Below are 26,691 nucleotides of genomic sequence, written 5' to 3' on the forward strand. Positions count from 1 at the left end.
CGACCTGTATACCCTGAATCTGTTGGTCCCTTCTAATCATGTTCAGCAAAACCTCCAGGACTGAAATAAAAAGCAGAGGGGAAATTGGGCAGCCTTGTCGTGTCCCTTTCAATATGTTCCATATCTTTTAAACTGACTTAGTTCTTTCTAGAGTCACCTGGGATTTCAAATATTTTGATCCTAGTACAGTGGTACCTCTGGATACGAACAGGATCCATTCCAGAGCCCCGTTCACATCCAGAAGCGAACGCAACCTGCACATGCGCAGGTCGTGACTCGCCACTTCCGCGCATGCATGTGACGTCATTTTGACCGTCTGCACATGCGCGAACGGCAAAACCTGGAAGTTCCGTTACTTCTGGGTTGCTGCGGAGCGCAACCCAAAAGCGCTCAACCTGAAGCACATTTAACCCGAGGTATGACTGTATTCTCCAGCCCACCAAAGGCGCTGTATGTGCATATTCTAAGGTCACCCACATCGGAAAATTAAGACCAACAATGAGTTTCCAGTATTTAATACATAACAGTAGATATGTATAAGGTAGATAAATATAAAGGCATTTCCTATAACAGGGAGCTTATCATTTGAAAACATGAGATATAGAAACTGCAAGTCCTCTCAAAATATAAATTAATCTGGGAACTATATTCATTTTGAGAACATTCCGCCTTCTCCAAAGGGTAAGGCTCAATGACTTCTGTATATCAATACAGTGGTACCTCGCAAGACGAATGCCTCGCAAGACAAAAAACTCGCTAGACAAAAGGGTTTTTTGTTTTTTGAGCTGCTTCGCAAGACGATTTTCCCTATGGGCTTGCTTCGCAAGACGGAAACGTCTTGCAAGTTTGTTTCCTTTTTCTTAACACCGTTAATACAGTTGCGACTTGACTTCGAGGAGCAACTCATAGAACGCGGTGTGGTAGCCTTTTTTGAGGTTTTTAAAGACTTTGGTGATTTTTGAAGCTTTTCCAAAACTTTCCCGACACCGTACTTCGCAATACGAAAAAAATCACAAGACGACAAAACTCGCGGAATGAATTAATTTCGTCTTGCGAGGCACCACTGTATATGAAGAAATCTCTTTTATTATTTTATTTATATTAAGTTTGACTTATTTTTTTTATCTCTTGGTATTAAGCTGCCTAGATATTGTAGAGATTTGGAACAAATCTGGAATTGATATTCCTTGAAGTAATGTGCAATCAGATTTTGGCCTACTGGCATCAATTCCGATTGGACCAATTAACAGAATAATAGAATAGAATAACCTGATGTTTTACCAAAAGCATCTATCATTTGAAATAAACAATAAAACTAGATTATATTCAAATGTATTGTGAACTACTCTGTGAATCTCAGTGTTGTCTCATGGTGAAATCCAAGCGTTCTAAGCAGATATTAAAAAGCGATGGCGAGATAGGACATCCTTGTTTGGTTCCTCAGGCCTGAGGAAAGGTGGCAGAGAGATTACCATTCTCTTTGACTCTTGACGTAGGTGCTTCATAGATTACTTTAATCCCTTTTAAAATATCCAAAGGAAATTCAAATTTAAGTAAAGCTACTTCCATGTACTGTTTACGGATTTTGTCAAAAGCCTTTTCAGCATCTAGCGATATAATTACAAACTGGTCTTTATCTTGATCTACCAAATCCACCACTAATCTAATATTATCTGCAGTTTGTCTCACTTTTATAATGCCGGTCTGGTCACCCTTGACTGGCTATTACCTGATGAATTTGCTAGAGTCCTTCCCAAAGTGTCCAAAGCTCTTGGAAAAAATCCTCCATAAACTTAGTTGCTTGAGCCCGAGTAGAATTGGTAACCCCATTACTATCCATGAGAGTTAAGATTCCAAAATAGTGAGGCTTTTACTTGAGTTGTTTTCACACAAGACAACATGCATGTTCTCCCTCTGCTGCTGGCTTTCTAGCTGTGGCCTTGAAGCACACTCCTCCGATCCTCTCCCTGGAGCTGATCCTGCCTTCCCTTCCTGACAGCTGGGGACCTGAGCACTAAGGAAGTTCTGCGGCTGGTGCAGTGGTCAGTTTCCCTTGGATAGAACACCCATGTACCACTCAAAGACTTTTCATTCTTCCACTCTCCCTTCTCCTCTTCAGCAGTGCAATGTAGCAGCAGCAGCAGCAGCAGCAAAAAAAGCTGATCCTATTCTGGGCTGCAACAAGTTCCCTCCCCTTTCTCCTCCTTCTGAAAAGTTTCTGCCCCATGTGTCTCCTTAGCATGAACAGAAAGTTCCTGTCTCGAGACTATTTTGGACTCTTGGCACCCTTCCCAGGAAAGGGGAATGAGAGCGGTTCAGCATGTCCAAAGATGCTGCAGCTGAATGAGATAAAAGTCAGTTCTCAGGCTTGAGTATTCTTGGCAATGACAGAGCCTATTCATTAACTTTTTGAAGCCTTCTCGTACCGATAAAAGAATAACATTTTTGCTATGCATCTTGTGAGAAAAGCAGAGAAAAGCTGTTTTGGATTTTTTTTAGAAGACAAAAGGAATTTTGGACAGTTTTGACGCCTGGGGTGATTATTGAGGGGGGGTGACTTCCGGCCTAGGTGGGGTCACCTGTCCTCACTTCCTTCAGTTCCTTTGATGATATTTCCCCAGTCTTCCAGTTCTGGAAGACTGGTCCGCTGTATGAATTATTTGCTGGGAAGTGAGATGGGTGCTTCGAATGAAGCTCTTTCCACATTCTGAGTGTCCCAGTGTCCAAGTGTTCCAGGGTCCCAGGGTCATGAAGAAAAAGCAGTAAAACAACTCCCACGACCCCCCTGCGATGTTTCCTGAACAAATTGGAAAGACGCCACGAAAGTAGATGATTGAGGATTTAATACCTGGTGAAAAATAGACTCCAAACACTTATGTGAAGTTGCCTGACTCCCCCATGGCTTAGGAAAAGTAGAACTGTGACTACCCAAGCCAAACTGTGCTCAGTATGGCAGCAAGTACAAGTTAAAAAAAAACCCACCAGTCTTGTCAGTCCCAGGAGAAAAGGAGGAAGGAGTAATTTGGCCCCCTCCAACCTACTCACCAATTGCACCCGTTGCTGCACAAGGGTTGCCAAATCTGGGAGCAGGCGAGGGGTGAGGGCACTGGTCCTTTCCCCCTGCCCAGATGGACACAGGTCCTTCTCCCCCTTGCACAGGCTAAGGATCCCCAACTCCCAAGAAAAGAGGATGAGGAGAAAGGGGAGGGAACTGGAAGGGAAATATATACTCTGTGTAAATGGCTGTGAACTCATGCTTGTTTTGTGAACTATCACACTTGCTCCTTCTACCAGTTCATGGATGGTAGAAATAAAGCTTTTTCTCCGAAACTATTCCTTGAGTGTCTGTTGACTCCCATTTTCCCTTTCCCGGGCGCAATATTTTTTCCCACCCAAGGGCAAAGCCTCATAAGGCTACAGGGTCACCTGTCCTCACCTCCTTCAGTTCCTTTGATGATATTTCCCCAGTCTTCCAGTTCTGGAAGACTGGTCCGCTGTATGAATTATTTGCTGGGAAGTGAGATGGGCGCTTCGAATGAAGCTCTTTCCACATTCTGAGCACTGGTATCATTTGTCCCCTGTGTGAATTCTTTGATGGACGGAGAGCTGGGCGCTCTGACTGAACCTTTTTTTACATTCCAAGCACTGATATGGTTTCTCCCCTGTATGAAGTCTTTCATGGGCTGTTAGATTGACCTTCCAAGCGAAGCTCTTTCCACATTCCATGCACTGATATGGTTTGTCCTTGCTGTGAGTTCTTTGATGCGAACTGAGATGGGAGTACCGACTGAAGCTCTTTCTACATTACAAGCACTGAACTGGCTTCTCACCTGTATGGATTCTTTGATGCCGCATGAGACCACCTCTCTGACTGAATCTCTTCCCACATTCCAAGCACTCAAAGGGCTTCTCCCCTGTATGGATTCTTTGATGCCGCATGAGACCAATTCTCTGACCGAATCTCTTCCCACATTCCAAGCACTCAAAGGGCTTCTCCCCTGTATGGATTCTTTGATGCCGCATGAGAACAATTCTCTCACTGAATCTCTTCCCACATTCCAAGCACTCAAAGGGCTTCTCCCCTGTATGGATTCTTTGATGCCGCATAAGAGATGCTTGACGAGTGAAGCTCTTCCCACATTCCAAGCACTCAAACAGCTTCTCCCCTGTATGGATTCTTTGATGGTGCATGAGACCTGCTCTATGAGTGAAGCTCTTCCCACATTCCAAGCACTTAAAGGGCTTCTCCCCTGTATGGATTCTTTGATGGGACACGAGACCTGCTCTTTGAATGAAGCTCTTCCCACATTCCAAGCACTCAAAGGGCTTCTCCCCTGTATGAGTTCTTTGATGTGAAGCCAGACAATACTTCCAGCTAAAGCTCTTCCCACATTCCATGCACTGATATGCTTTCTTCTCGCTGTGACTTCTTTCATGTGAAGTGAGACTGCTCTTCTGACTGAAGCTTTTTCCACATTCCAAGCACTGATACGGTTTTTCCCCTGTATGAATTCTTTGATGGGAAGTGAGAATTTGCTTCCGAATGAAGCTCTTTCCACATTCCAAGCACTGATATGGTTTCTCCCCTGTATGAGTTTTTTGATGGGATGTGAGACTTGCTTTGTGGATGAAGCTCTTTCCACATTCCAAGCACTGATATGGTTTCTCCCCTGTATGAATTCTTTGATGAAGAGTGAGATTATCCTTCCGAATGAAGCTCTTTCCACATTCCAAGCACTGATAGGGTTTCTCCCCTGTATGAATTCTTTGATGGGTTTTGAGATGGGCACTCTGACTGAACCTCTTTCCACATTCCAAGCACTGATATAATTTCTCCCCTGTATGAATTCTTTGATGGGAAGTCAGATTGTCCTCCCGGGTGAAGCTCCTTCCACATTCCAAACACTGATATGGTTTCTCTCCACTATGAATTCTTTGATGAAGAGTGAAATTATGCTTCTGACTGAAGCTCTTTCCACATTTCATGCACTTATAGGGATTCTCCTTGCCGTGAGTTCTTTGATGGACTGTGAGACTTATCTTCTGGATGAAGCTCTTTCCACATTCCAAGCACTGATATGGTTTCTCCCCTGTATGAATTCTTTGATGAAGAGTGAGATTAACCTTCCGAATGAAGCTCTTTCCACATTCCAAGCACTGATAGGGTTTCTCCACGCTGTGAGTTCTTTTATGGAAACGGAGATAGGATTTCCGAATGAAGCTCTTTCCACATTCCAAGCACTGATATGGTTTCTCCCCTGTATGAATTCTTTGATGATGATTGAGATTATCCTTCCGACTGAAGCTCTTTCCACATTCCAAGCACTGATATGGTTTCTCCCCTGTATGAATTCTTTGATGGCCTGTGAAACTTATCTTCTGGATGAAGCTCTTTCCACATTCCAAGCACTGATATGGTTTCTCCCCTGTATGAATTCTTTCATGGGCTGTTCGATTGACCTTCCAGGCGAAGCTCTTTCCACATTCTAAGCACTTATAGGGTTTCTCCACGCTGTGAGTTCTTTTATGGGAACGGAGATGCGATTTCCGAATGAAGCTCTTTCCACATTCCAAGCACTTATAGGGTTTCTCCACGCTGTGAGTTCTTTTATGGGAACAGAGATACGATTTCCGAATGAACCTCTTTCCACATTCCAAGCACTGATATGGTTTCTCCCCTGTATGAATTCTTCTGAAGCTTTCTATACGCTCCAAATATTGATACCGCTTCTCCATTGTGTAGATTTGGTCTCCCTCATTCTTCCTTTCTGATTCATCACCATCTGCAACAAAAAAGAAACGGATCACAGCCTCAGGGACTGAATTTCAAAAAGAATTCCAAAAGAGATATTGTAATCTAAAAAGCAGCCTTACCAAGAGAATCCATGATCCCACGATTCTCCTCCATTACTTCCTTATACAGAGCTCTTTGGTCAGGATCCAGCAACTCCCATTCCTCATCTGTGAAATGAACAGCTACATCTTCAAAGCACACCAGACCCTAAAATAAAAAGGGAAAGGTCCCCTTCTTAGACAACGTACAGATTATCTACTACACATTGCTCTGTTGTTTTCTGCCTGTTCATTGCTGTTTTGTTTTAATGTAATTGTTTTGCTGTACATTTTTATTATGGATGCATATTTTAATGTTTTAACAAAACTGTTTTTTTGTGTGTATTTTAATGACTGGTATTAAGCTTTTGGGGGAATGGATAGAATGCCACATGGTGATCTTCAAATACCGTATTTTTCTCTCTATAACGCGCACATTTTTTCTCCTACAAAGTAAGGGGAAATGTCTGTGCGTGTTATTGAGCGAATGTGTGGTCCCTGGAGCCGACTGGCCCGAGTGCAGGGGCAAAAATCAGGCAAAAATCAGATCGCGCGGAGGAGGGAAGGCTGCAGAAGTGAGGCTACTGCTTTCCTGCATTCTGCCTCAGGGTCTTACTGCCCACCCGCTTCTGTTTTCGGTTGCTGTGTTTGCTCAAACGCAACAAAGAGCAGGGAAATCCCCTGCCCTCCTGGCAAGCAGAGGGAAAAGGAAAGGATCGCGTCCTTCCTTCTAATTCCTTCCTAGTCACACTGCGCGCAGGCTCCAGCCCACCCGGCTCAGGTTCCGTCAGCTAGGAGTGCAGCCGACAGCCACCACCTCCTCCTCTCCGTGCTCCAGTGCTGCGTCCAGCATTCTAGGGACTCACAGGCAGCCGGAAAACATGCAGGTTGGAGAGAGGGGGGGAAGGCTGGCTTGGGAGGGGGGAACTTTTGCCTTCCTTTCCTCCCTCCCGTTAAGCCCCTCTCCTGCATTGTTAGCCAGCTGCTTCTCCGCACACCCCTCTCGTGCTCCTTGTCCCTTCTGTTTTTCCTTCCCTCCCCACTTAAAATGTGGTTACAAAGCATGGATCCACATGGATCCTCGGGATCATTGCATTGGGTCACCCCAAATTCACCATCAGATCACATAGCATGTCCATGGCTACAGCCTGCACCAAAAAAATCACGCACCCACTGTTGCCTGGGGCTGCAATGGTGCAAAAACGTGGTTACAAAGCATGGATCCACATGGATCCTCAGGATCTTTGCATTGGGTCACCCCAAATTCACCATCAGATCACATGTCTGTGGCCACAGCATGAAGCGCAAAAATGATACATCCACTATTTCTTTCAGAATTTTTTTTCTTGTTTTCCTCCTCTAAAAACTACGTGCGTGTTATGGTCAGGTGTGTGTTATAGAGCGAAAAATACGGTAATTCTCTCTGCTCATCGATTCCAGTTTCCCAGATGGAAGGATCCTCTCTTGGCTCTCCCCATCTACTGTTCTGGAGGTGGGGGGAACCTTCACAATGCATTAAAGTCAACTTCAGGGGGTACTGCGGGTCACGGGGAGGGGAATGAGGGGAAAGGTGAATTCTGGCCACTGTTTTTATGATTTGTCAACTGCTTAGAAGCCTATTTCAGCATTAAATGTTAAATCTGTAAATAAAACTGCAACTACTGATAAATAATAGTGGTACCTCGTATTACATACGCTTCAGGTTAAAGACTCCGCTAACCCAGAAATAGTGCTTCAGGTTAAGAACTTTGCTTCAGGATAAGAACAGAAATCGTGCTCCAACAGTGCAGCGGCAGCAGGAGGCCCCATTAGCTAAAGTGGTGCTTCAGGTTAAGAACAGTTTCAGGTTAAGAACGGACCTCCAGAACGAATTAAGTACGTAACCAGAGGTACAACTGTATTAGCAACATTCAGGAGGCTAGTCAACGTGAGGTGATTGTTCACCATTCTCAGAACATAAGGCTCCTGCAATGGCCTTTACAGCCAAGAGAAGGAGGAGAGAGATTCATTGGGGACTCTTTCGCCACAATCCTTCATTCTCCCTACCTGATCTGGTTCCGTGGCTGCTACATCTCTGCCTTCATGCAAAGATGGATAAGCATCTCTTGCCAGCATCATTCTGTCACCTGTGAGAGACAAAGGTAAGTGGCAGGCCATTTTCACATGCTCCTCTTAGAGGTGAAGCAGTGCATCTCTAACTACAGGTGGGCCTGTAAAAAAGTCTCACCTACTGAGTGCATTTTGACATTTGTATCTTAGCTAGGTAAAAATACATGTCCCCACTTTGGGCTCTTGGCCCCTAGTGTCCTCCCCAAAATGTTGGGGGGGTGGACCCACAGATTAGTGGCAAAATCTACTGAATGTGTGACCAAATGGGAAAAACCCCTCCTTCCTCCTTACCCAGTGGTCTCTCTTTGGTCTGCAATGGAGTCTTCTCTGCCTCAGAGGAATCCAGGCCCGTTTCTGCAAAGATAATCTTTCCCTGAAAGGGCAAAAAGGATTGGAAGCAGAGAATGGAGAGAAACATTAGAAAAGGACTGGGAGAGGCAAAAGCTTTAGGGGGACCCGATATCATTCCTTGGAGGCTTTCCAAAAAAGGTTGGGGGATTAAGAGAGAATTTTGGGATACTCTCTCTCATGTTCAGAGCCCTTTGGGAATATCCAGAGGAAAGTCTCTCTCTCACCTGCTGCTCTGCCTGCTTCCTCTCCTCTGCCTGACTCAGGAGGAATCCTTCGGCCAGGGCCACCGCCTGGGAACTGGTCTCCGCTCCACATTCCCGCACCCAGCTCTCCATGTCTGGCGGAAGGACAGCCAGGAACTGCTCCAAGATCACAAGATCCAGCATCTCAGCTTTTGTGTGCCTTTCTGGCTTCAGCCACTGATGGTCAAGGTTGTAGAGTCGGCTGCAAACCTCTCGAGGTCCTTTGGCCTCCTGGTCGCAGAACGGCCTGAAATTTTGTCTCTGCACCTCTGAGCTGAAGGTGTTCTCCTCACCCTGGATCTTCAGCAGACAGTTTTCCCAGATTCCACCGCTGCTCCCAGTTTGGATGGCATGGCCTCTTCCTGCTTCAGGGCCAGCGGACTCTGATTCATCCATCTGGGCTCTGTGGAATCCCCCAAGAGATCGGAAGAAAGCTCTTGGTCCTACTACCAAGTTCTGTCTGTCCTAAGCAGAGGCCTTTGCAAATCCTACAAAGCAAATACATTGTTCTGTTATGAAATTGATACACAGCCAGGAAAAGAAAAAGATTCCCGGAATCTTATTAGGAACCAGGGCTGGACTGCAACACAGCCCAGACTCTGAACTTTCTTTTTCAAAAAAGGAAAAGGAGAAGCCGGCGTCCAGCCCTACTAGACGTTACTATGCAAAATGTGCAGGAAACATTGGGAAGGTCTGAAAAATGAATCAGCCTAGTTGCTCCTGCCTTTCAGTGTTTTCAGTCAATGAAAGAAGACAGAACTGTGATTGACAAGTGAGTCATTTGTACAAGTGTAATTTTGACACTAGGCTAGGGCCTCTGCAGCCGCTGCAACCTTCCCACAGTTTGACCTCACCCCCAAAGGCACACTCTCCCATTGTCTCCTGAGACAAATGGATGCCAACCAACCAAGCCTGCGATCCTCAAGAGTTGCTCTCCCTCCCTCCCACAGTTCAGTGACCATTTCCTTCCTGCTTCTGTCCCATTTTCTAGCCACTTGGAATGTGCAAAGTTCTCAAGACAAACAGCTGGGGTGGAATCCCTTTTTCTTAGGTCTGAGATCCAAAGGATAGCACTATAAACAAGTGAGAAGGGCTCACATTCCTCCTATGATTGTAAATAAATTCTCTGTTTGGAAGTGCCCCTTTCCAGCTCTGGCCAGCTTGCCCACCACTGTCCCCTGGAGCAGAGATGACATGGACAGGGAACTCTCTGCTGTGGATCAGATAGGATCATCGCAATGCCCTCTAAGTGGAACTGCTCTTGAGGATGGTTCAGAATCTGCTCCAGATTGTTGGCTGGGCTCCCTTTCTTTAGGAAGGGCATTTATTTCCCCCCTTTTCCTCCAAGGAGCATCCATGGGTCTATCCCATCTCATTGAATCCCTCCCATTGCAACCCCTGAGAACACATTTAATTCCTGTTTTAAAACAGCGGCATTGGTGGTCCCTTCATTTCCAGGTCCAATTCAAAGTGCTCACAGGAGTATAATATAATAATAGGAATTTATTATTTACCCCCCACCTATCTGGCTGGGTTTCCCCAGCCCCTCTGGGAGGCTCCCAACCAAATATTAAAAACACAATACAGCATTAAACATTAAACAAATAACCCAGAGATGCATTTTCAATAAAAGGACACATTCCGGATTCACCCCGCCTCCTCCAAGCAGGAAGGGAGCCCCCACTCCTGCAGGGAGGCACTGACCCCTCCCTGGCCCAGCCAGCCCCCCCCCCCCGTTCTTTCTCATCCTCCCAGAGGGGCTTAGACTGATCCCAGCACTTAGTCCGCATCCTCCAGCCTGACGGACTGAAACTCAACAGGACTAGACTGGGCTCTGGACCCCCAGGAGACTCCTCGGCTATTGCAGCAAACTCAAGTCTGGGGGGATGAAAGCCATGGCTTCCCCACAAAGGGGTGAGCAGCCTTTGCTATAATAATAATAATAATAATAATAATAATAATAATAATCTATTTGTACCCCGCCTATCTGGCTGGGTTTCCCCAGCCACTCTTGGCGGCTTCCAACAAAATGTTAAAATACTGTAATACATCAAACATTAAAAGCTTCCCTAAAGAGGGCTGCCTTCAGATGTCTTCTAAAAGTCTGGTAGTTGTTGTTCTCTTTGACATGTGTTGGGAGGGCGTTCCACAGGGCGGGCGCCACCACCGAGAAGGCCCTCTGCCTGGTTCCCTGTAACTTGCCTTCTTGCAGTGAGGGAACCACCAGAAGGCCCTCGGTGCTGGACCTCAGTGTCCGGGTAGAATGATGGGGGTGGAGACGCTCCTTCAGGTATACAGGACCGAGGCCGTTTAGGGCTTTAAAGGTCAGCACCAACACTTGGAATTGTGCTCAGAAACGTATTGGGGGCTAATGCAGATCTCTCAGAACCGGTGTTATGTGGTCTCGGCAGCTGCTCCCAGTCACCAGTCTAGCTGCCACATTCTGGATTAGTTGTAGTTTCCAGGTCACCTTCAAAGGTATCCCCACGTAGAGCGCATTGCAGTAGTCCAAGCGGGAGATAACCAGAGCATGCACCACTCTGGTGAGACAGTCTGTGGGCAGGGAGGGTCTCAGCCTGCGCACCAGATGGAGCTGGGAGACAGCTGCTCTGGACACAGAATTGACCTGCACCTCTGTGGACAGCTGTGAGTCCAAAATGACTCCCAGGCTGCACACCTGGTCCTTCAGGGGCACAGTTGCCGCATTCAGGACCAGGGAATCCCCCACACCAGCCCGCTCCCTGTCCCCCAGAAACAGTACTTCTGTCTTGTCAGGATTCAACCTCAATCTGTTAGCCGCCAGTTTGCTGTAAAGGAAGAACAGGGTTGCAGCCCTCCTGCAAAACCGCCCCCCCCCCCGGCTTGCCAGAGAGCAAGGAGGGGGCGCAGGACCCTGGGGGGCACGCATGATCTGAACACGGCCCCCCTGCAGCCCTGGGACCCCCTTCTCCCCCAAAGGGAGGAGAGAGAGAGGAGACTCACCAGATTGCAGCAGGAGCCCCCCAGGCAGCGAAGCTTGCAAAGGAGACGCACCAAACATCCACCGCCCGCCCCCCCTTGCAGGAAGTGACTCGGAGGGAGGGACTTTGGTTCTGGAAGACCCGCCCCCCCTTCTGTCCTCTCCTCTCTAGGAATTCGGCTCAGTTCCTTTTAACCCTTCGCAGGCCGAGCGCCCCCAGCTCATCCCCAGCCCTCTCTCGCTGCGTTTTCTTCCTCCAGAGGCGGAGCGCAGGAGGAGCCCCGCACATTGCTGCCCCCCCCCCAGGTGCTGTGTTTTGGGGGATCTGAGCTGGTCTCCCCCTTGGCCAGAAAAAGCTTGCAGACAAGAAGGAACCAGATCCCACGTGCAGCTGAGTCCCGTTCACGGGTCGCCCTTCCCCGCAAGGCTGCGGGCGTGGGGAGTTGAAGGGTGGGGGGGGGGTGAAAGGGGGGTGGGTGTAGGGGGGTCCCACCCCTTCAAGGCAGCGTGCCTCTCCCACCCCCTTCCTTCCTTCAAGTCTCCTGGGGGCCTGATCCTGAACGCCCAGGATGACACCTCTGCCACTGTAATCCACTGGTCTACAGATGCCTCAGAGGGTTGAGACCTTGGGGAGATGTCCTGAGGGTCTGAAGTCCCAGGTCCTAGATTGCGGTTCCCAAACATTTTTGGGCCGCAGCCGGCTCCCAACACCCCTAGTGCCTCTTACCACATAAAAGCATTATTCAGAATAGCTGTTTGCACAATCCACTAAGAAAGATAAAAGCACAATAAAATTCTAAACAGCAACGGTTGCACATTTATTCAAAATCCAATCAAATATTGGCTCCAAGGCTCCAAGGAGGCCTCGGGACATTGCTGCTGCCGCTTTGCCGGTGAGTCTTGGGGAGGACCGCTCCCCCTGCAAGCCCATTCTCCACCTTGGGCCTGGGGGCGGGCCCCATACTCACCACCGCCACAACTTTAAGGACACTGGTGCTGCAGCAGCAAATGTTTAAACGTTTTATATATTTTAAAGTGTTTTAAAAGTGTTTTTACTTTTTACTTTGTTGTACCACCATAAACGGTGGTTTTTATCCATGTATTTTTATTTTGTTTTCTTTTATTTTGGGTTGGGGTGGGATGGTTGTTGAGTGGGGTGGGGATTGGTTTTGTTTTGGTGTAATTGTTTTTGTTTGTTTGTTTGCTTTTGTATTTTGTAAATGGAGGCGAGTATGAGGCTTGGGATTCCTACTGTGGAGGGGCGAGGGAGGTATGGCGGTGGGGGCAGATGTCATAGGCGAAGGGGATCGAGATACGGATATGCTCGTACCCCTTCCAATCTGCGCCCCATCCCGAGAGACGAGGGTAGGGTGAGCAAGGATTACTCACCTCCGTCACTGGTGTTGTGCAATGCCAGGTCTATAGGCAACAAAACCGCCACCCTGCGAGATTTCATCATCTCGCAGGGGGTCGACCTGGCTTGTGTGACGGAGACCTGGGTGCGCGAAGGGGATACTGTTACCTTACGAGAGATGGCGCCCCCGGGTTTTTCCGTCCTCCACCAGTCACAGACTGTGGGCCGGGGGGGAGGGGTGGCAGTATTAATCCGGGAAGATTGTCCTTTCAGGGCTCTACCACCGCCATCGATCCCCGGCATTGAATGTGTTGGCCTAGTGTGGGGCTCCGAGGTGAGCTTGGCTGTCTGGCTGGTGTACCGGCCACCTAGCGCACCAGCAGCCACCCTGTCAGGCCTGCTGGAGGCGGTGGCCGGCTGGGCCTTGGAGTTCCCTAACCTACTGGTATTGGGGGACTTCAACATCCATGCCGATGCCACTCCCTCCTCACAGGCTCTGGACCTGGTGTCTTCCATGGCGACACTAGGGCTCTCCCAGTTTGTTTCGGGCCCCACACATCAAGCAGGCCACACGCTGGATTTGATCTTTGGTGTCGGTATAGATGTGATCATGTTTCCTTCGATCAAGGTGCCATGGTCTGATCACTATGCTCTGAAAGCCAGGATTGATGTTCCACCCCCACCCTGCTTAGGTGGCGAGCCGATTTGGGCTCGCCCGCGGAGGCTGATGGACCCTGATAGGTTCCGTCAAGCCTTGCGGGACCTTTCTCCCCCTGGCGACTCATTGACTGAGCTTGTTGAGGGCTGGAATACCCAGCTCCTGGCAGCCATCAATGAGATCGCACCTAAGTGCCCTCTGCGACCCCGCAGAAACCGGGCTCCCTGGTTTACTGAGGAGCTCCGGAAAATGAAGCGGGACCTCAGACGGCTAGAGCAAGTATGGCGGGGTGCCCGTGACGGAGCCTCAAGAACATCTTATAGAGTTTTTATGAAAACCTACGAGATGGCAGTGAAGGCCGCTAAGAAGTCCTACTTCTCGGCCTCCATTGCATCCGCTAGCTCTCGCCCGGCACAATTATTTAGTGTAATTCGGTCTTTAACGTCCCTCGAAGGACAGCCAAATTTAAATAATAATTTGACACACAGCTGTGAGGCATTTGCGAGCTTTTTTGCGGAGAAGGTCCTGTCGCTCCGCCATGACCTCCCTGCCAATTTGGATACAATAAAGGAACTGGAGGCCCCTCGACTGTCCTCAGGTCCAGTATTGGACCACTTTAACCGGATATCCCCAGCCGATGTGGACAGACTCCTCCGAGCTGGAAAGCCCACCACCTGTCCTCTTGACCCGTGCCCGTCTTGGCTGATTAGAGCGTGTCCAGACGAGGTGCGGGCCCCCCTGGGGGATATCATCAATCTGTCCCTTGGCACCGGGACATTCCCAGGGGAACTGAAGGAGGCAGTGGTGCGTCCGCTCTTAAAGAAAACATCATTAGATCCCTTAGATCTATCCAATTACCGCCCAGTTTCGAATCTTCCATTCCTGGGTAAGGTGATTGAGAGAGCGGTTGCTGAACAGCTTGGTAGGTTTCTGGATGAAACATCGGCTCTGGATCCATTCCAGTCCGGCTTCCGCGCTGGTCATGGGACCGAGACGGCTCTGGTCGCCCTAACAGATGATCTCCGCAGGCAGCTGGATCGAGGCGGGTCGGGGCTGCTGATTCTTCTAGACCTGTCAGCAGCCTTCGACATGGTCGATCACGAACTCCTGGACCACCGCCTTGCCGACGTGGGGATCCAGGGCACAGTCCTTCAATGGCTGCGCTCGTTTCTCTCTGGTCGGGGACAGAGGGTGGCGCTTGGGGGGGAACTGTCATCCCGCCACTCCTTGGTGTGTGGAGTGCCCCAGGGTGCGATAGTCTCCCCGATGCTTTTTAACATCTTTATGCGCCCCCTCGCCCAGCTTGTCCGGAGTTTTGGGCTGGGCTGCCATCAGTATGCTGATGACACCCAACTCTATCTGCTGATGGATGGCCATCCTGACTCGGCCCCAGACACACTGATCAGATGCTTGGAGGCTGTGGCTGGATGGTTACGTGGGAGCCGGTTGAAGTTAAATCCTTCGAAGACAGAGGTCCTCTGGCTGGGACAGGACGATATGGGATTGAGGGGGCAACTCCCATCTCTTGCGGGGGTGCAATTAGTGCCAGCACCGTCCGTTAAGAGTTTGGGTGTAATCTTCGATACCTCCCTCTCCATGGAGGCGCAGATTGCAGCTATAACAAAGGCGGCATTTTTTCATCTCCGCCAAGCTAAGCAGTTGGCTCCTTACCTCTCTCGCCCTGACCTAGCCACTGTGATCCACGCGATGGTCACCTCCAGACTGGATTATTGTAACTCGCTCTACGTGGGGCTGCCCCTGAGACTGACCCAGAAACTCCAGCGGGTGCAGAATGCCGCAGCGAGACTCCTTACGGGGTCTTCGCTGCGGGATCACATTCATCCGGTGCTATACCAGCTGCACTGGCTCCCGGTGGAGTACAGGATCAGGTTTAAGGTGCTGGTTTTAACCTTCAAAGCCCTATACGGCCTAGGACCCTCGTATCTACGGGACCGCCTCTCCTGGTATGCCCCACAGAGGAACTTACGGTCTTCAAATAAAAACATCTTGAAGGTCCCAGGCCTCAGAGAGGTTAGGCTGGCCTCAACTAGAGCCAGGGCTTTTTCGGCTGCAGCTCCAACCTGGTGGAACGCTCTGTCACAAGAGACAAGGGCCCTCCAGGACTTGACATCTTTCCGCAGGGCCTGCAAGACAGAGCTGTTCCCACCAGGCCTTTGGTCAGGGCGCAGCCTGACTCCCTCCTTTGGCAATCTTTACAATACTTTAGTTTATGGTTGCCATCAATTTTGATTTTAATTAATTCTTTGATGTTTTTATAATGTTGCACTATTTTAGTGTTGTTAGCCGCCCTGAGCCCGGCTTCGGCTGGGGAGGGCGGGATATAAATAAAATTTATTATTATTATTATTATTATTATTATTATTATTATTATTCAAATATACAGTGGTACCTCGGGTTAAGTACTTAATTCATTCCGGAGGTCCGTTCTTAACCTGAAGCACCACTTTAACTAATGGGGCCTCCTGCTGCTTCCGCGCCGCCAGAGCACGATTTCTGTTCTCATCCTGAAGCAAAGTTCTTAACCTGAAACACTATTTCTGGGTTAGCGGAGTCTGTAACCTGAAGCGTATGTAACCTGAAGCATATGTAACCCAATGTACCACTCTACATAGTTTAATTAATTCATGACAAAACCAATGAACTTGATCAAGTGGTATCAGCTTTTCAAAGTCTGGAAGTTGTGTACACTGCCACCCTTTGCCTCTTAGTGCCCCCCAGGAACAAAACCCTTCAGGGGGGTGTCGCCCATTTTGGGGATGACTGTCCTAGAGGAGGCACAGGTTTTAAGTGTCGAGGTGGAGCATTCAAGGGGCGGAGCCTAAGGTTAGCGAATAGTGAGCCACATCCATTGGTAATTCCAGGCCACCCCTGAAACAACTTTCTATGTTGTTGTTTTTTAAAAAGGGGGGGGCTTATATGTATATCCTAACCCATAAATATGATATTATTATCATAATACTAATGTAAACATCTTTAGCCTACTACATTTTGTGTTAATTTGTTCCAAATATTGTCATATTTACAAGCAGAGTCTACGTCTGTAAGCAGTCTGTCCATAAATTGCAAGTGCTCTCAATCCGCTGATTAAAGGAGATCATGTCTTTGTTCTTAGCTACCATTTTCGTTGTCCCGTTAACTTGCATATAGTAGGTATTTAGTTCACAAAAATATTCTCTGCTGCAAATTTTAGTTTCTTCTGATCGGCCATAACTATACAAACCAGCGCTTTCTCCCAAAACCTAATAATGTTAGGTATATAAAAAGGTAAAGGACCCCTGGACAGTTAGGTCCAGTCAAAGACAACTATGGGGTGCGGCGCTCATCTCGCTTCAGGCTGAGGGAGCCGGCATTTGTCTGCAGTCAGCTTTTCCTGGTCACGTGGCCAGAATGACTGAACCGCTTCTGGAGCAACGGAACACCATGACGGAAGCCAGAGCACACGGAAACGCCCTTTACCTTCCCGCCGCAGTGGTACCGCTTTATCTACATGCACCAGTATGCTTTCAAACAGCTAGGTTGGCAGAAGCTGGGACAGAGCAATAGGAGCTCACCGCTGTCAAGTGGATTTGAACCACCAGCCTTCTGAATGGCAAGCCCAAGAGACTATAAACCAATGTTTCAGGGAGACATTGTCCTTACCACATCTCCAGCATAATGCAGCCTTAGCAAATCCTTTTTATACAGACCTCTATGTGGAGTCCAATAGATTCTAAAATAAGTTCCCACTGTGCAGGTAATATTGACATTTCTCTGACTGAAGCTCCTTCCACATTCAAAGCACTGATATGGTTTCTCCCTTTAAGAATCATTTGGTGGACTGTGAGGGTGGCACTATGACTGAACCTTTTTCCACATTCAAAGCACTGATACGGTTTCTCCCCTTTATGAATTCTTCGATGGGAAGTGAGACTTTCCTTCTTGGTGAAACTCTTCTCACATTTTGAGAACTGATATGCTTTGTCCAATGTGTGAATTCTTTGATGGGAAGTGAGAGTTACTTTATGGGTGAAGCTTTCCCCACTTTTTTTTTTTTTAATCGCTGTATGTATTATTTGATGCACCTTAAGGACAGCACTCTGACTGAAGCTTTTTCCACATTCTGAGAACTGGTATCATTTGTCCCCTATGTGAATTCTTTGATGGACTAAGAGCTTGGCGCTATGACTGAACCTTTTTTTACATTCAAAGCACTGATACGGTTTCTCCCCTGTATGAGTTCTTTCATGGGAAGTGAGACTTCCCTTCTGGGTGAAGCTCTTTCCACATTCCATGCACGAATAAGGTTTCTCCTTGCTATGAGTTCTTTTATGGGAATTGAGATGTGAGTTCCGACTGAAGCTCTTTCCACATTCCAAGCACTGAAATGGCTTCTCCCCTGTATGAATTTTATTATGGGAAGTGAGAGATAATTTAATGGTGAAGCTCTTTCCACATTCTATGCACTGAAATGGCTTCTCTCCTGTATGAACTCTTTGATGGTTCTTAAGGCTAGCACTGTGACTGAAGCTCTTTCCACATTCCAAGCACTGAAATGGCTTCTCACCTGTATGGATTCTTTGATGGGACAAGAGACCTGCTCTCTGACTGAATCTCTTCCCACATTCCAAGCACGAAAATGGCTTCTCCCCTGTATGAATTCTTTGATGGAAAGTGAGATTTAATTTCTTGGTGAAGCTCTTCCCACATTCCAAACACTGAAATGGCGTCTCCCCTGTATGAATTATTTGATGCGCTTTAAGGTTGACACCCTGAGTGAAGCTCTTTCCACATTCTAAGCACTTATATGGTTTCTCCTCACTGTGAGTTATTTGATGGGAACTGAGATAAGATTTCCGACTGAAGCTTTTTCCACATTCCAAGCACTGATACGGTTTCTCCCCTTTATGAGTTCTTTGATGAGAAGTAAGAATTTCCTTCTGAGTGAAGCTCTTTCCACATTCTAAGCACTGATATGGTTTCTCCCCTGTATGAGTCCTTTGATGTAAAGTCAGACTAGTCTTCCAACTGAAGCTTCTTCCACATTCCAAGCACTTATACGGTTTTTCCCCTGTATGAATTCTTTGATGGAAAGTCAGATTTTCCTTCCGGGTGAAGCTCTTTCCACATTCCAAACACTGAAATGCCTTTTCTGCCGTATGAGTTGTTTGATGGGATGTGAGATGGACCCTCTGACTGAACCTCTTTCCACATTCCAAACACTGATATGGTTTCTCTCCAGTATGAATTCTTTGATGGGACCTGAGACCTGTGCTCTGACTGAAGCTCCTTCCACATTCCAAGCACTGATATGGTTTCTCCTGCGTATGAATTCTTAGATGAAGAGTGAGACTATCCTTCCGACTGAAGCTCTTCCCACATTCCAAGCACTGATAGGATTTCTTCCTAAAGAGATTTCTTTGGAGGGTAGTGGAATGGGAGCTCTGACTTAAGCTCTCTATACACTCCAAATATGTATATCGCTTCTCCGTTGTGTAGACTTTGTCATGGTCTGCCTTGTTCTTCATTTCCGAAACATCACCATCTGTAACAAAGAGAGAAACAGATCACAGCTTTAGTTAGAAAGGCAGCCCTCAATTATTGAACAATGCTAATTAATCCTTGGGACAGAGGAAGAACTGAAGGGAATTAAATGTAAGGTCTTACTACAAGCTTCACGGCTTTTGTTGACAGGCATTAATGAACATATTTATGGGAACCTGAGTGTCAGGAGTGGGGCAGCAATAAATCACACCGAGTAAGTGAAGTTAACTCTTTATGAGAAGAAACAGGCTGCTCAGAAGTGTCAGGCTTCACGATCACAGCAACACTGCTCAGCAGGTCTTGCCCCAATGACTAGGATTCTATGATTCCAACATCAGTCATCTCTTTGGTGAATCAAAAACTAACAGAAGCTACTTCAACTTCCCGAACGTCTCTAAAGCCTGAATTTCAAAACCTAAGCAGTTCAGACCAGCCAGATCATGATTTTTAAAAGCAAAACTGGAGGAAGAATATTCACAGACAAAACAGTAGCTAACTCTCCAGTCACGGTTCACTGTGAGGCTATCAGAACCCCAGATTTCGTTGTCCCCGAGAGGGGGCAATGACAATAAAGATATTATTATTATTATTAAAAAAAAAAAAAAAGATGCTGTGGCTGTTGTTGTTTAGCTCCATTAAAACACTTGAGGTTCATCTCATAGAGATCCATACTGAATTTCAAAAGAGATATTGTAATCCAAAAGGCAGCCTTACTGAAAGAGTCCATGATCTCACGATTCTCCTCCATGACTTCCTTATGCAGAGCTCTCTGGTCAGGATCCAGCAACGCCCATTCCTCGTCTGTGAAATGAATAGCTACATCTTCAAAGTACACCGGACCCTAAAATAAAAAGGGAAAGGTCCTCTTCTTAGACAACATAGAGATTATCTACTACACATTGCTCTGGTGTTTTCTGCCTGGCTGCCCCACCTCATAGCCTCTTTGCCTGCACTGCTCCTTCTCCCTACCTGATCTGGTTCCAGAGCTGATGTTTCTCCTCTGCCTCCATGCAAAGATGGATTAAGAGGTCTTGGCAGCATCATTCTGTCACCTGTGAGAGACAAAGGGAAGTGGCAGGCCATTAGCACATGCTTTTCTTCGAGGTGAAGTAGTGCACCTCTAACTACAGATGGGCCTTAGAAAAAGTCTCACCTACTGAATGAATTTTGACAGTTGTATTTAAAAATACATGTCCCTCATTTGAGATCTGGGACCCAGGTGTCCTCCCCAAAAGATGAAAATAACCCACAACGGATTAGTTTCCAAATCCACAGAATGTGACCGAATGGAGAAAAAAATTCCTTCCTCCTTACCCAGTGGCCTCTCTCTCATGACCAACGGAGTCCTCTCTGCCTCACAGGAATCCAGGCCCATTTCTGCAAAAATAATCGTTTCCTGAAAGAACAACAGGGATTGAAAACAGAGAATGGAGAGAAAGATAAGAAAAGGAACGGGATAGGCAAAAGCTTTAGGGATATCAGATATTCCTTGGAGGCTTTCCAAAAAATATTGGGGGATTAAGAGAGAATTTTGGGATACTCTCCCTCCTGTTAAGTGACCCCTGGAAATATCCAGTGGACAGTTTCTCTCACCTGCTGCTCTGCCTGCTTCCTCTCCTCTGCCTGACTCAGGAGGAATCCTTCGGCCAGGGCCACTGCCTGGGAACTGGTCTCCGCTCCACATTCCCTCACCCAGCTCTCCATCTCCTCTGGAAGGACAGCCAGGAACTGCTCCAAGACCACCAGGTCCAGCATCTCAGCTTTCGTATGCTTTTCTGGGTTCAGCCACCGACAGGCAATGTGGTGGAGTCGGCTGCAAACCTCTCGAGGTCCTTTTGCCTCCTGGGAGCTAATTTGTCTTAACTTTTTTCTCTGCATATCTGAGCTGAGGTTGTCCTCCTCAGCCAGGATCTTCAGCAGAGAGTTTTCCCAGATTCCACCGCTACTCCCAGTTTGGATGGCATGGCCTCTTCCTGCTTCAGGGCCAGCTGAGTCTTGCTCATCCATCTGTGCTCTCAGGAAGCCTCCAAGAGATCAGAAGAAAGCCCTTGTTCTTCTGCCCAGTTCCGTCTGTCCTAAGTAGAGGCGTTTGCAAATCCTACAAAGCAAATATTGTTCTGTTATGAAACAGATACACGGTCAAGAGAATAAAAAGGTTTCCTGAGAAAGTGTGGGTGAATCTTGCTAGGAACCAGGGCTGGACTGAAACATAGCCCAGACTCTGAACTTTCTTTTTCCAAAACGGAAAAGGAGAAGCCAGCATCTAGGCTAGACATCCCCTCCAGATGTTTTGGGACTACAACATCCATCATCCCTAGCTAGCAGGACCAGTGGTCAGGGATGGTGGGAATTGTAGTCCCAAAACATCTGGAGGGCCAAATTTGGGGTTGTCTGATCTAGGCCTTCTAGAAGGGAAATTACCATGCAAAATGTGAGGAAACAGGGAATTTCTGTTGAATGAATCTGCCTGGTTGCTCCTGCCTTTCAGTGTTTTCAGTCAAAGAATGAAGTCAGAACTGTGACTGACAAGTGAGTCATTTCTACGAGTGTAATTTTGACATTAGGCTATAGCCTCTGGAGCCACAGCTGGCGCAGTTTGATCTCGCCCCCAAAGGCACGCTCTCCCATTGTCTCCTGAGACAAGACGGATACCAACCATCCCTGGGGTCCTCAAGCGTTGCTCTCTGTCCCATCCCCACTTCAGGGCCCATTTCCTTCCTGCTTCCGTCTCATTTCCTAGCACCTGGAATCTGCAAAGTTCTCAAGGCAGACTACTGGGGTGGGATCCCTTTGTCTTACCTATCTAGCCACCCCCTGGGGGGCCAAAGGAAAGCACTAAAAAGTGAGTCAAGAAGGGCTCACATTCCTACTGGGATTGTAAGGGACCATTTCCAGCTCCGGCTACTTTGCCAGCCACAGTCCCCTTGGGACAGAGATGACGTGGCCAGGGTATTCCATGCTCAGGATGACATGGGGTTATTGCAATGTCCTCTATGTGGAACTGCCCTTGAAGAAAAATGGCTCAAAATGCGGTGGCCAGATTAGTGGCTGGGTCCCCTTTCTTTATAAATGGCATTTCTATCCCATATTTTCTCCAAGGAGCTCAAGGTGGCCTCCATGGGTCTACCCTGTCAGGCTTGCTGTCTCTCTCTCTCTCTCTCTCTCTCTCTCTCTCTCTCTCTCTCTCCCTCTCTCTCCCTCTCTCTCTCACACACACACACACACCATGACATTGGCCATTTACTTCATATTTATTAGTCCATCACAAGCCCCAGTTGGAGCTCAGCAATTTCAGTCCTCGCTGGAGGATGGAGTTGCCCGGACTGGGCCCCTCCTCTTCCTTCCCCAACAAGGAAGCCCCCACTGTTTCTTTCCCTCTTTCCCGCGTTTTTGTACAATCCTGGCCAGCCTGCGAGTTTGGGGCGATTCCGCCCTCCTTACTTCCTCCAAGTCTGAATCACTATCAGAACTGGCAAGTTGCCTTCTGTCCCTCTGGCTCTCTCTTTCGTTTTTTCTCTGTGTCCAGAGATCAAGGGACTGCTGCTCCCTGCTTCTTCTCCCTCCCCTCTGAATTCCAGGCTTATCTGTTCTCTCTCTGTACCTGCTTTCATTTCCTGTCAGTGAAGCAAGGTAGTTGACATACACCTGCTCATTGAATCCCTCTCATTACAACCCTTGAGAGCACATTTAATTTCTGTTTTAAAAAGCTGAACTGGCTGCCATTCATTTCCGAGCCCAGTGCAAGGTGCTCATATGAGTGCTTCACTTTGGCCCCAAATATCTGAAGAGGCACCTCCTTTCCTACAGACCCTCCTGAGTGTGAAGGTTGGTCAAAAGAACCTCTTGGTAGGCTCTTTTCTTAAAAAAAAAATAAAAAAAATTGTATACATATTCAATTACAATGTTTACACATTCCAATCCATATAACCATACAATAATAATCACTGACTTCCCTTCCCCTCTTCCATAGTTCTGTTTAAATATCCATTACAACTGCATGTTCTGATTGCTCCTTATATTTTATCCCCCCCCCCCCTTCACTATACAGTGGTACCTCGGTTAGTGAACTTAATTCGTTCCGGAAGTCCGTTCTTAAACCAAAATCGTTCTTAAACCAAGGTGCGCTTTCTCTAATGAGGCCTCCCACCACCTGTGCCCTTCCACCGTTCGGCTTCCGTTCTTAGACCGAAGTAAAGTTCGCAAACCAGAAAACTACCTCTGGTTTTGCGGAGTTCGTATACCGAATAGTTTGTAAACAAGGCTGTTCTTAAATGGAGGTACCACTGTATCTTCATATATTTTAAACTGCTGAATTTACTCTCACTCTGCTGACATTTTGACCTGTTTGCAGTGATTCCTCAGATATTCTACACAAAATTCCCACTCTTTTAAAAACTCCATCTTCCTGTTCCCTTATTCTATTTGTTAATCTACATATTCCATCAATTTCATCTGCTATTCCTCCTCTGGTTAGTATTGTTTCCTCTTTCTATTTTGGAGCATATGGCATTCAGGCTGCCATACTTACTGTATGTAGAGAAACAGATTCTTTTGATCTGTGGGAACATCTGTTCCTAGTATTCTTAATAAAATGGTTCTGGACTTTTAATAAAGGTCTTTTTAAACATTTATTTCATTTAATTATATATCATCTCTCATAAATCTTTGGCTTATTTACATGTCCACCACATATGATAAAATGTATCTTCCATTTCTCAATGCTTCCAACAGGGACCTGATTCTGATCTATACATTTTTGCTAGATTACTTGGTGTTAGGTACCACCTATATATCATCTTAGTCCTTTTTCCACATTCCCGCCCCCACTCAATTCTATGTTATGTCCTACATCTCTCGCCCAGGGTATCATAGCGGATTTAACCATCTCATCCTTTGTTTCCCACTCCAACAATAATTTATACATTCTACAAATTATTATTTTTTCTGTAATATCTCTAAGTTCCCTTTCAAATTGTGAACTTTGGAGCTATGAAACCATATTCCTTATCCACGCTAAAGATTCCGTTTAGTTGATAACAGTGAAAACAGTCTGTCACCGCACAGCTAACATCTTCGGGTTTCTTCTTTCTTTCAATAAGTTCAATAAGTCTCTATATGTTGCCCATGTTCCATCTTTTCATGGATATTGCTTCAGCCAGTGTGGTGTAGTGGTTAAGAGCGGTAGTCTCGTAATCTGGGGAACCGGGTTTGAGTCTCCGCTCCTCCACATGCAGCTGCTGGGTGACCTTGGGCTAGTCACACTTCTCTGAAGTCTCTCAGCCCCACTCACCTCACAGAGTGTTTGTTGTGGGGGAGGAAGGGAAAGGAGAATGTTAGCCGCTTTGAGACTCCTTAAAGGGAGTGAAAGGCGGGATATCAAATCCAAACTCTTCTTCTTCTTCTTCAGGTGAGAGCCAAAGTGGTGCCTTCCTTTCAAGCAGGTTTTTAATGTTTGTCCCCTACAAATTCTTCCTAACTATATGATTCAAATAACTCTTATGTATTCTTATGGCATGCCATAGACATGCATGCCAAGCAAATTTAACATCCTGGTCCTCTTCTTGGTAGTTTCACCCCCCTGAGAGATTTGGGTGGGGTTGGCCCAAGAGCGGGCATCCTGGGGGCAGATCCCCCATTGGGGAATTCCCTCCCCACAGAGGCACCTTCCCCTCTTTCCCATGGCCTCTGACAACGGAGCCATGTGTTTTCAGGACCCAGCCTATTCCTCTGATTAATATTTGTTTTGACTTTAAAAAATATTTTTTAATGGTTGTAAGCTGCTCTGGGTAACTAGTGGAACAGTGGTAACAACAGACAAAAATAATAATAATCTGCAGCCTCAAGCATGGAAAATAAACAAAAAATAAAATCTCAAATTACACACAGAGCCTCAAAAATAGAGGCAGGCGGAGGGGCAGTTGGATTCTGCAGAGTTTTGGGCATTTGGCTTGATCGGGTTGATTTTAATTGAAACATAAATCATTATCTTTGCTTGGAAAGCCCCTCTCATGTTCCATCAATGGACCAATACTTTATATTTTTTCACTGGTAACAAACAAGGATAAAGGACTGTTTCACCCCACTTAATCTACGCACTTAATCTGCTTCATTGACTATGCAAAGGCCTTTGACTGTGTTGACCACAGCAAACTATGGCAAGTTCTTAAAGAAATGGGAGTGCCTGATCACCTCATCTGTCTCCTGAGAAATCTCTATGTGGGACAAGAAGCTACAGTCAGAACTGGATATGGAACAACTGATTGGTTCAAAATTGGGAAAGGAGTACGGCAAGGCTGTATATTGTCTCCCTGCTTATTTAACTTATATGCAGAATTCATCATGCAAAAGGCTGGGCTGGATGAATCCCAAGACGGAATTAAGATTGCTGGAAGAAATATCAACAACCTCAGATATGCAGATGACACAACCTTGCTGGCAGAAAGTGAGGAGGAATTAAAGAACCTTTTAATGAGGGTGAAAGAGGAGAGCGCAAAATATGGTCTGAAGCTCAACATCAAAAAAATGAAGATCATGGCCACTGGTCCCATCACCTCCTGGCAAATAGAAGGGGAAGAAATGGAGGCAGTGAGAGATTTTACTTCCTTGGGCTCCATGATCACTGCAGACGGTGACAGCAGTCACAAAATTAAAAGACGCCTGCTTCTTCGGAGGAAAGCAATGACAAACCTAGACGAGCAATGACAAACTTAGACAAGCAATGACAAACCCAAACCTCTCCATTCTGAAGGAAATCAGCCCTGAGTGCTCACTGGAAGGACAGATCGTGAAGCTGAGGCTCCAATACTTTGGCCACCTCATGAGAAGAGAAGCCTCCCTGGAAAAGACCCTGATGTTGGAGAAGATGGAGGGCACAAGGAGAAGGGGATGACGGAGGACGAGATGGTGGGGCAGTGTTCTCGAAGAGACTAGCATGAGTTTGACCAAACTGTGGGAGGCAGTGGAAGACAGGAGGGCCTGGCGTGCTCTGGTCCAGGGGGTCACGAAGAGGCGGACACGACTAAATGACTAAACAACAACAACAATCTATGCACTACCCCAGGGGGTCCTGACTAGGCGTTTGGCTGTGCGGTGCTCAATGTGATCTGTTAACTCTGCTCCGTCCTGTTTGCCCTTTTTCTGCTTTTGCTTAAACCTAATCACGAAGCAAGAAGTAAGACTCTGTCCGACCTCTAATAATGAAGATTACGTTGTAGATATTTCCATTAACCTATTGTGCTATTTTTGTGATGTACCAATGAAAGGACCCCAAGGCCCTTACGGGGAAGAGAGGGGAGACTCGCCAGATTTCAGAAGGGGCCGCCGAGGCAGCTCTTGTGCAGGAAAATGAAAAAATGTCTTTTATTTTTGGCGCATATCTTATTTCTGAATGTTTCCGTCTGGCCACAACCTCTATTAACACAAGTGACTGCTGCATAAACCTAAATGCGGTTTCTTTGCTTGCCATTCTTTTCTCCACAAAGCGCTGAGCATCCATGGTTACAAAGGAAGGTAATAGCAGCCCTCCTGCAAAATCACCCGCCCCCTGGCTTTGCAGAGAGCAAGGAGGGGGCGCAGGACCCTGGGGGGCGCGCATGATCTGAACACGGCCCCCCCTGCATCCTCGCCTGCAGCCCAAAGGGAGGAG

At 47.0% G+C, this 26,691-nt stretch overlaps 2 protein-coding genes across 3 annotated transcripts in view; both read right to left on the reverse strand.

Annotated features, from left to right (window-relative positions):
* LOC308459787 (uncharacterized protein) overlaps positions 1–26,691 on the reverse strand; it is a 41,611-nt gene that overhangs the window by 14,844 nt on the left and 76 nt on the right. The gene's annotated exons all lie outside the window — the stretch shown is intronic.
* Positions 500–26,670, reverse strand: LOC308459776 (uncharacterized protein). 2 transcript variants are annotated; one of them, XM_080975447.1, is made up of 6 exons: positions 25,974–26,670; positions 20,640–21,144; positions 20,361–20,442; positions 20,016–20,098; positions 5,875–6,001; positions 500–5,783 (listed from the first exon to the last, which is right to left on the reverse strand). In XM_080975447.1, exons 2-6 carry the CDS (start codon positions 21,051–21,053, stop codon positions 3,805–3,807), a joined length of 2,685 nt encoding a protein of 894 aa, XP_080831573.1. In that variant the 5' UTR covers positions 21,054–21,144; positions 25,974–26,670; the 3' UTR covers positions 500–3,804. The 2 variants fall into 2 exon arrangements, with proteins under 2 accessions (XP_080831573.1, XP_080831574.1); XM_080975448.1 differs by lacking the exons at positions 20,016–20,098; positions 20,361–20,442; positions 20,640–21,144; positions 25,974–26,670 and adding exons at positions 7,879–7,958; positions 8,233–8,314; positions 8,517–9,022; positions 11,517–11,608.

The sequence above is a fragment of the Podarcis pityusensis genome, assembly GCF_964106645.2.
Source record: "Podarcis pityusensis genome assembly, chromosome: 12".
Taxonomy (NCBI): domain Eukaryota; kingdom Metazoa; phylum Chordata; class Lepidosauria; order Squamata; family Lacertidae; genus Podarcis; species Podarcis pityusensis.

Coding starts and splice junctions, on each gene's coding strand:
- LOC308459776 (XM_080975447.1), bottom strand. CDS start 21,053: ATGGATGAGCAAGACTCAGCTGGCCCTGAAGCAGGAAGAGGCCATGCC. Junction 20,443..20,639: donor GGAAGCAGGCAGAGCAGCAG/GTGAGAGAAACT, acceptor TTGTTCTTTCAG/GAAACGATTATTTTTGCAGA. Junction 5,784..5,874: donor TGGGATCATGGATTCTCTTG/GTAAGGCTGCTT, acceptor TTTTTGTTGCAG/ATGGTGATGAATCAGAAAGG.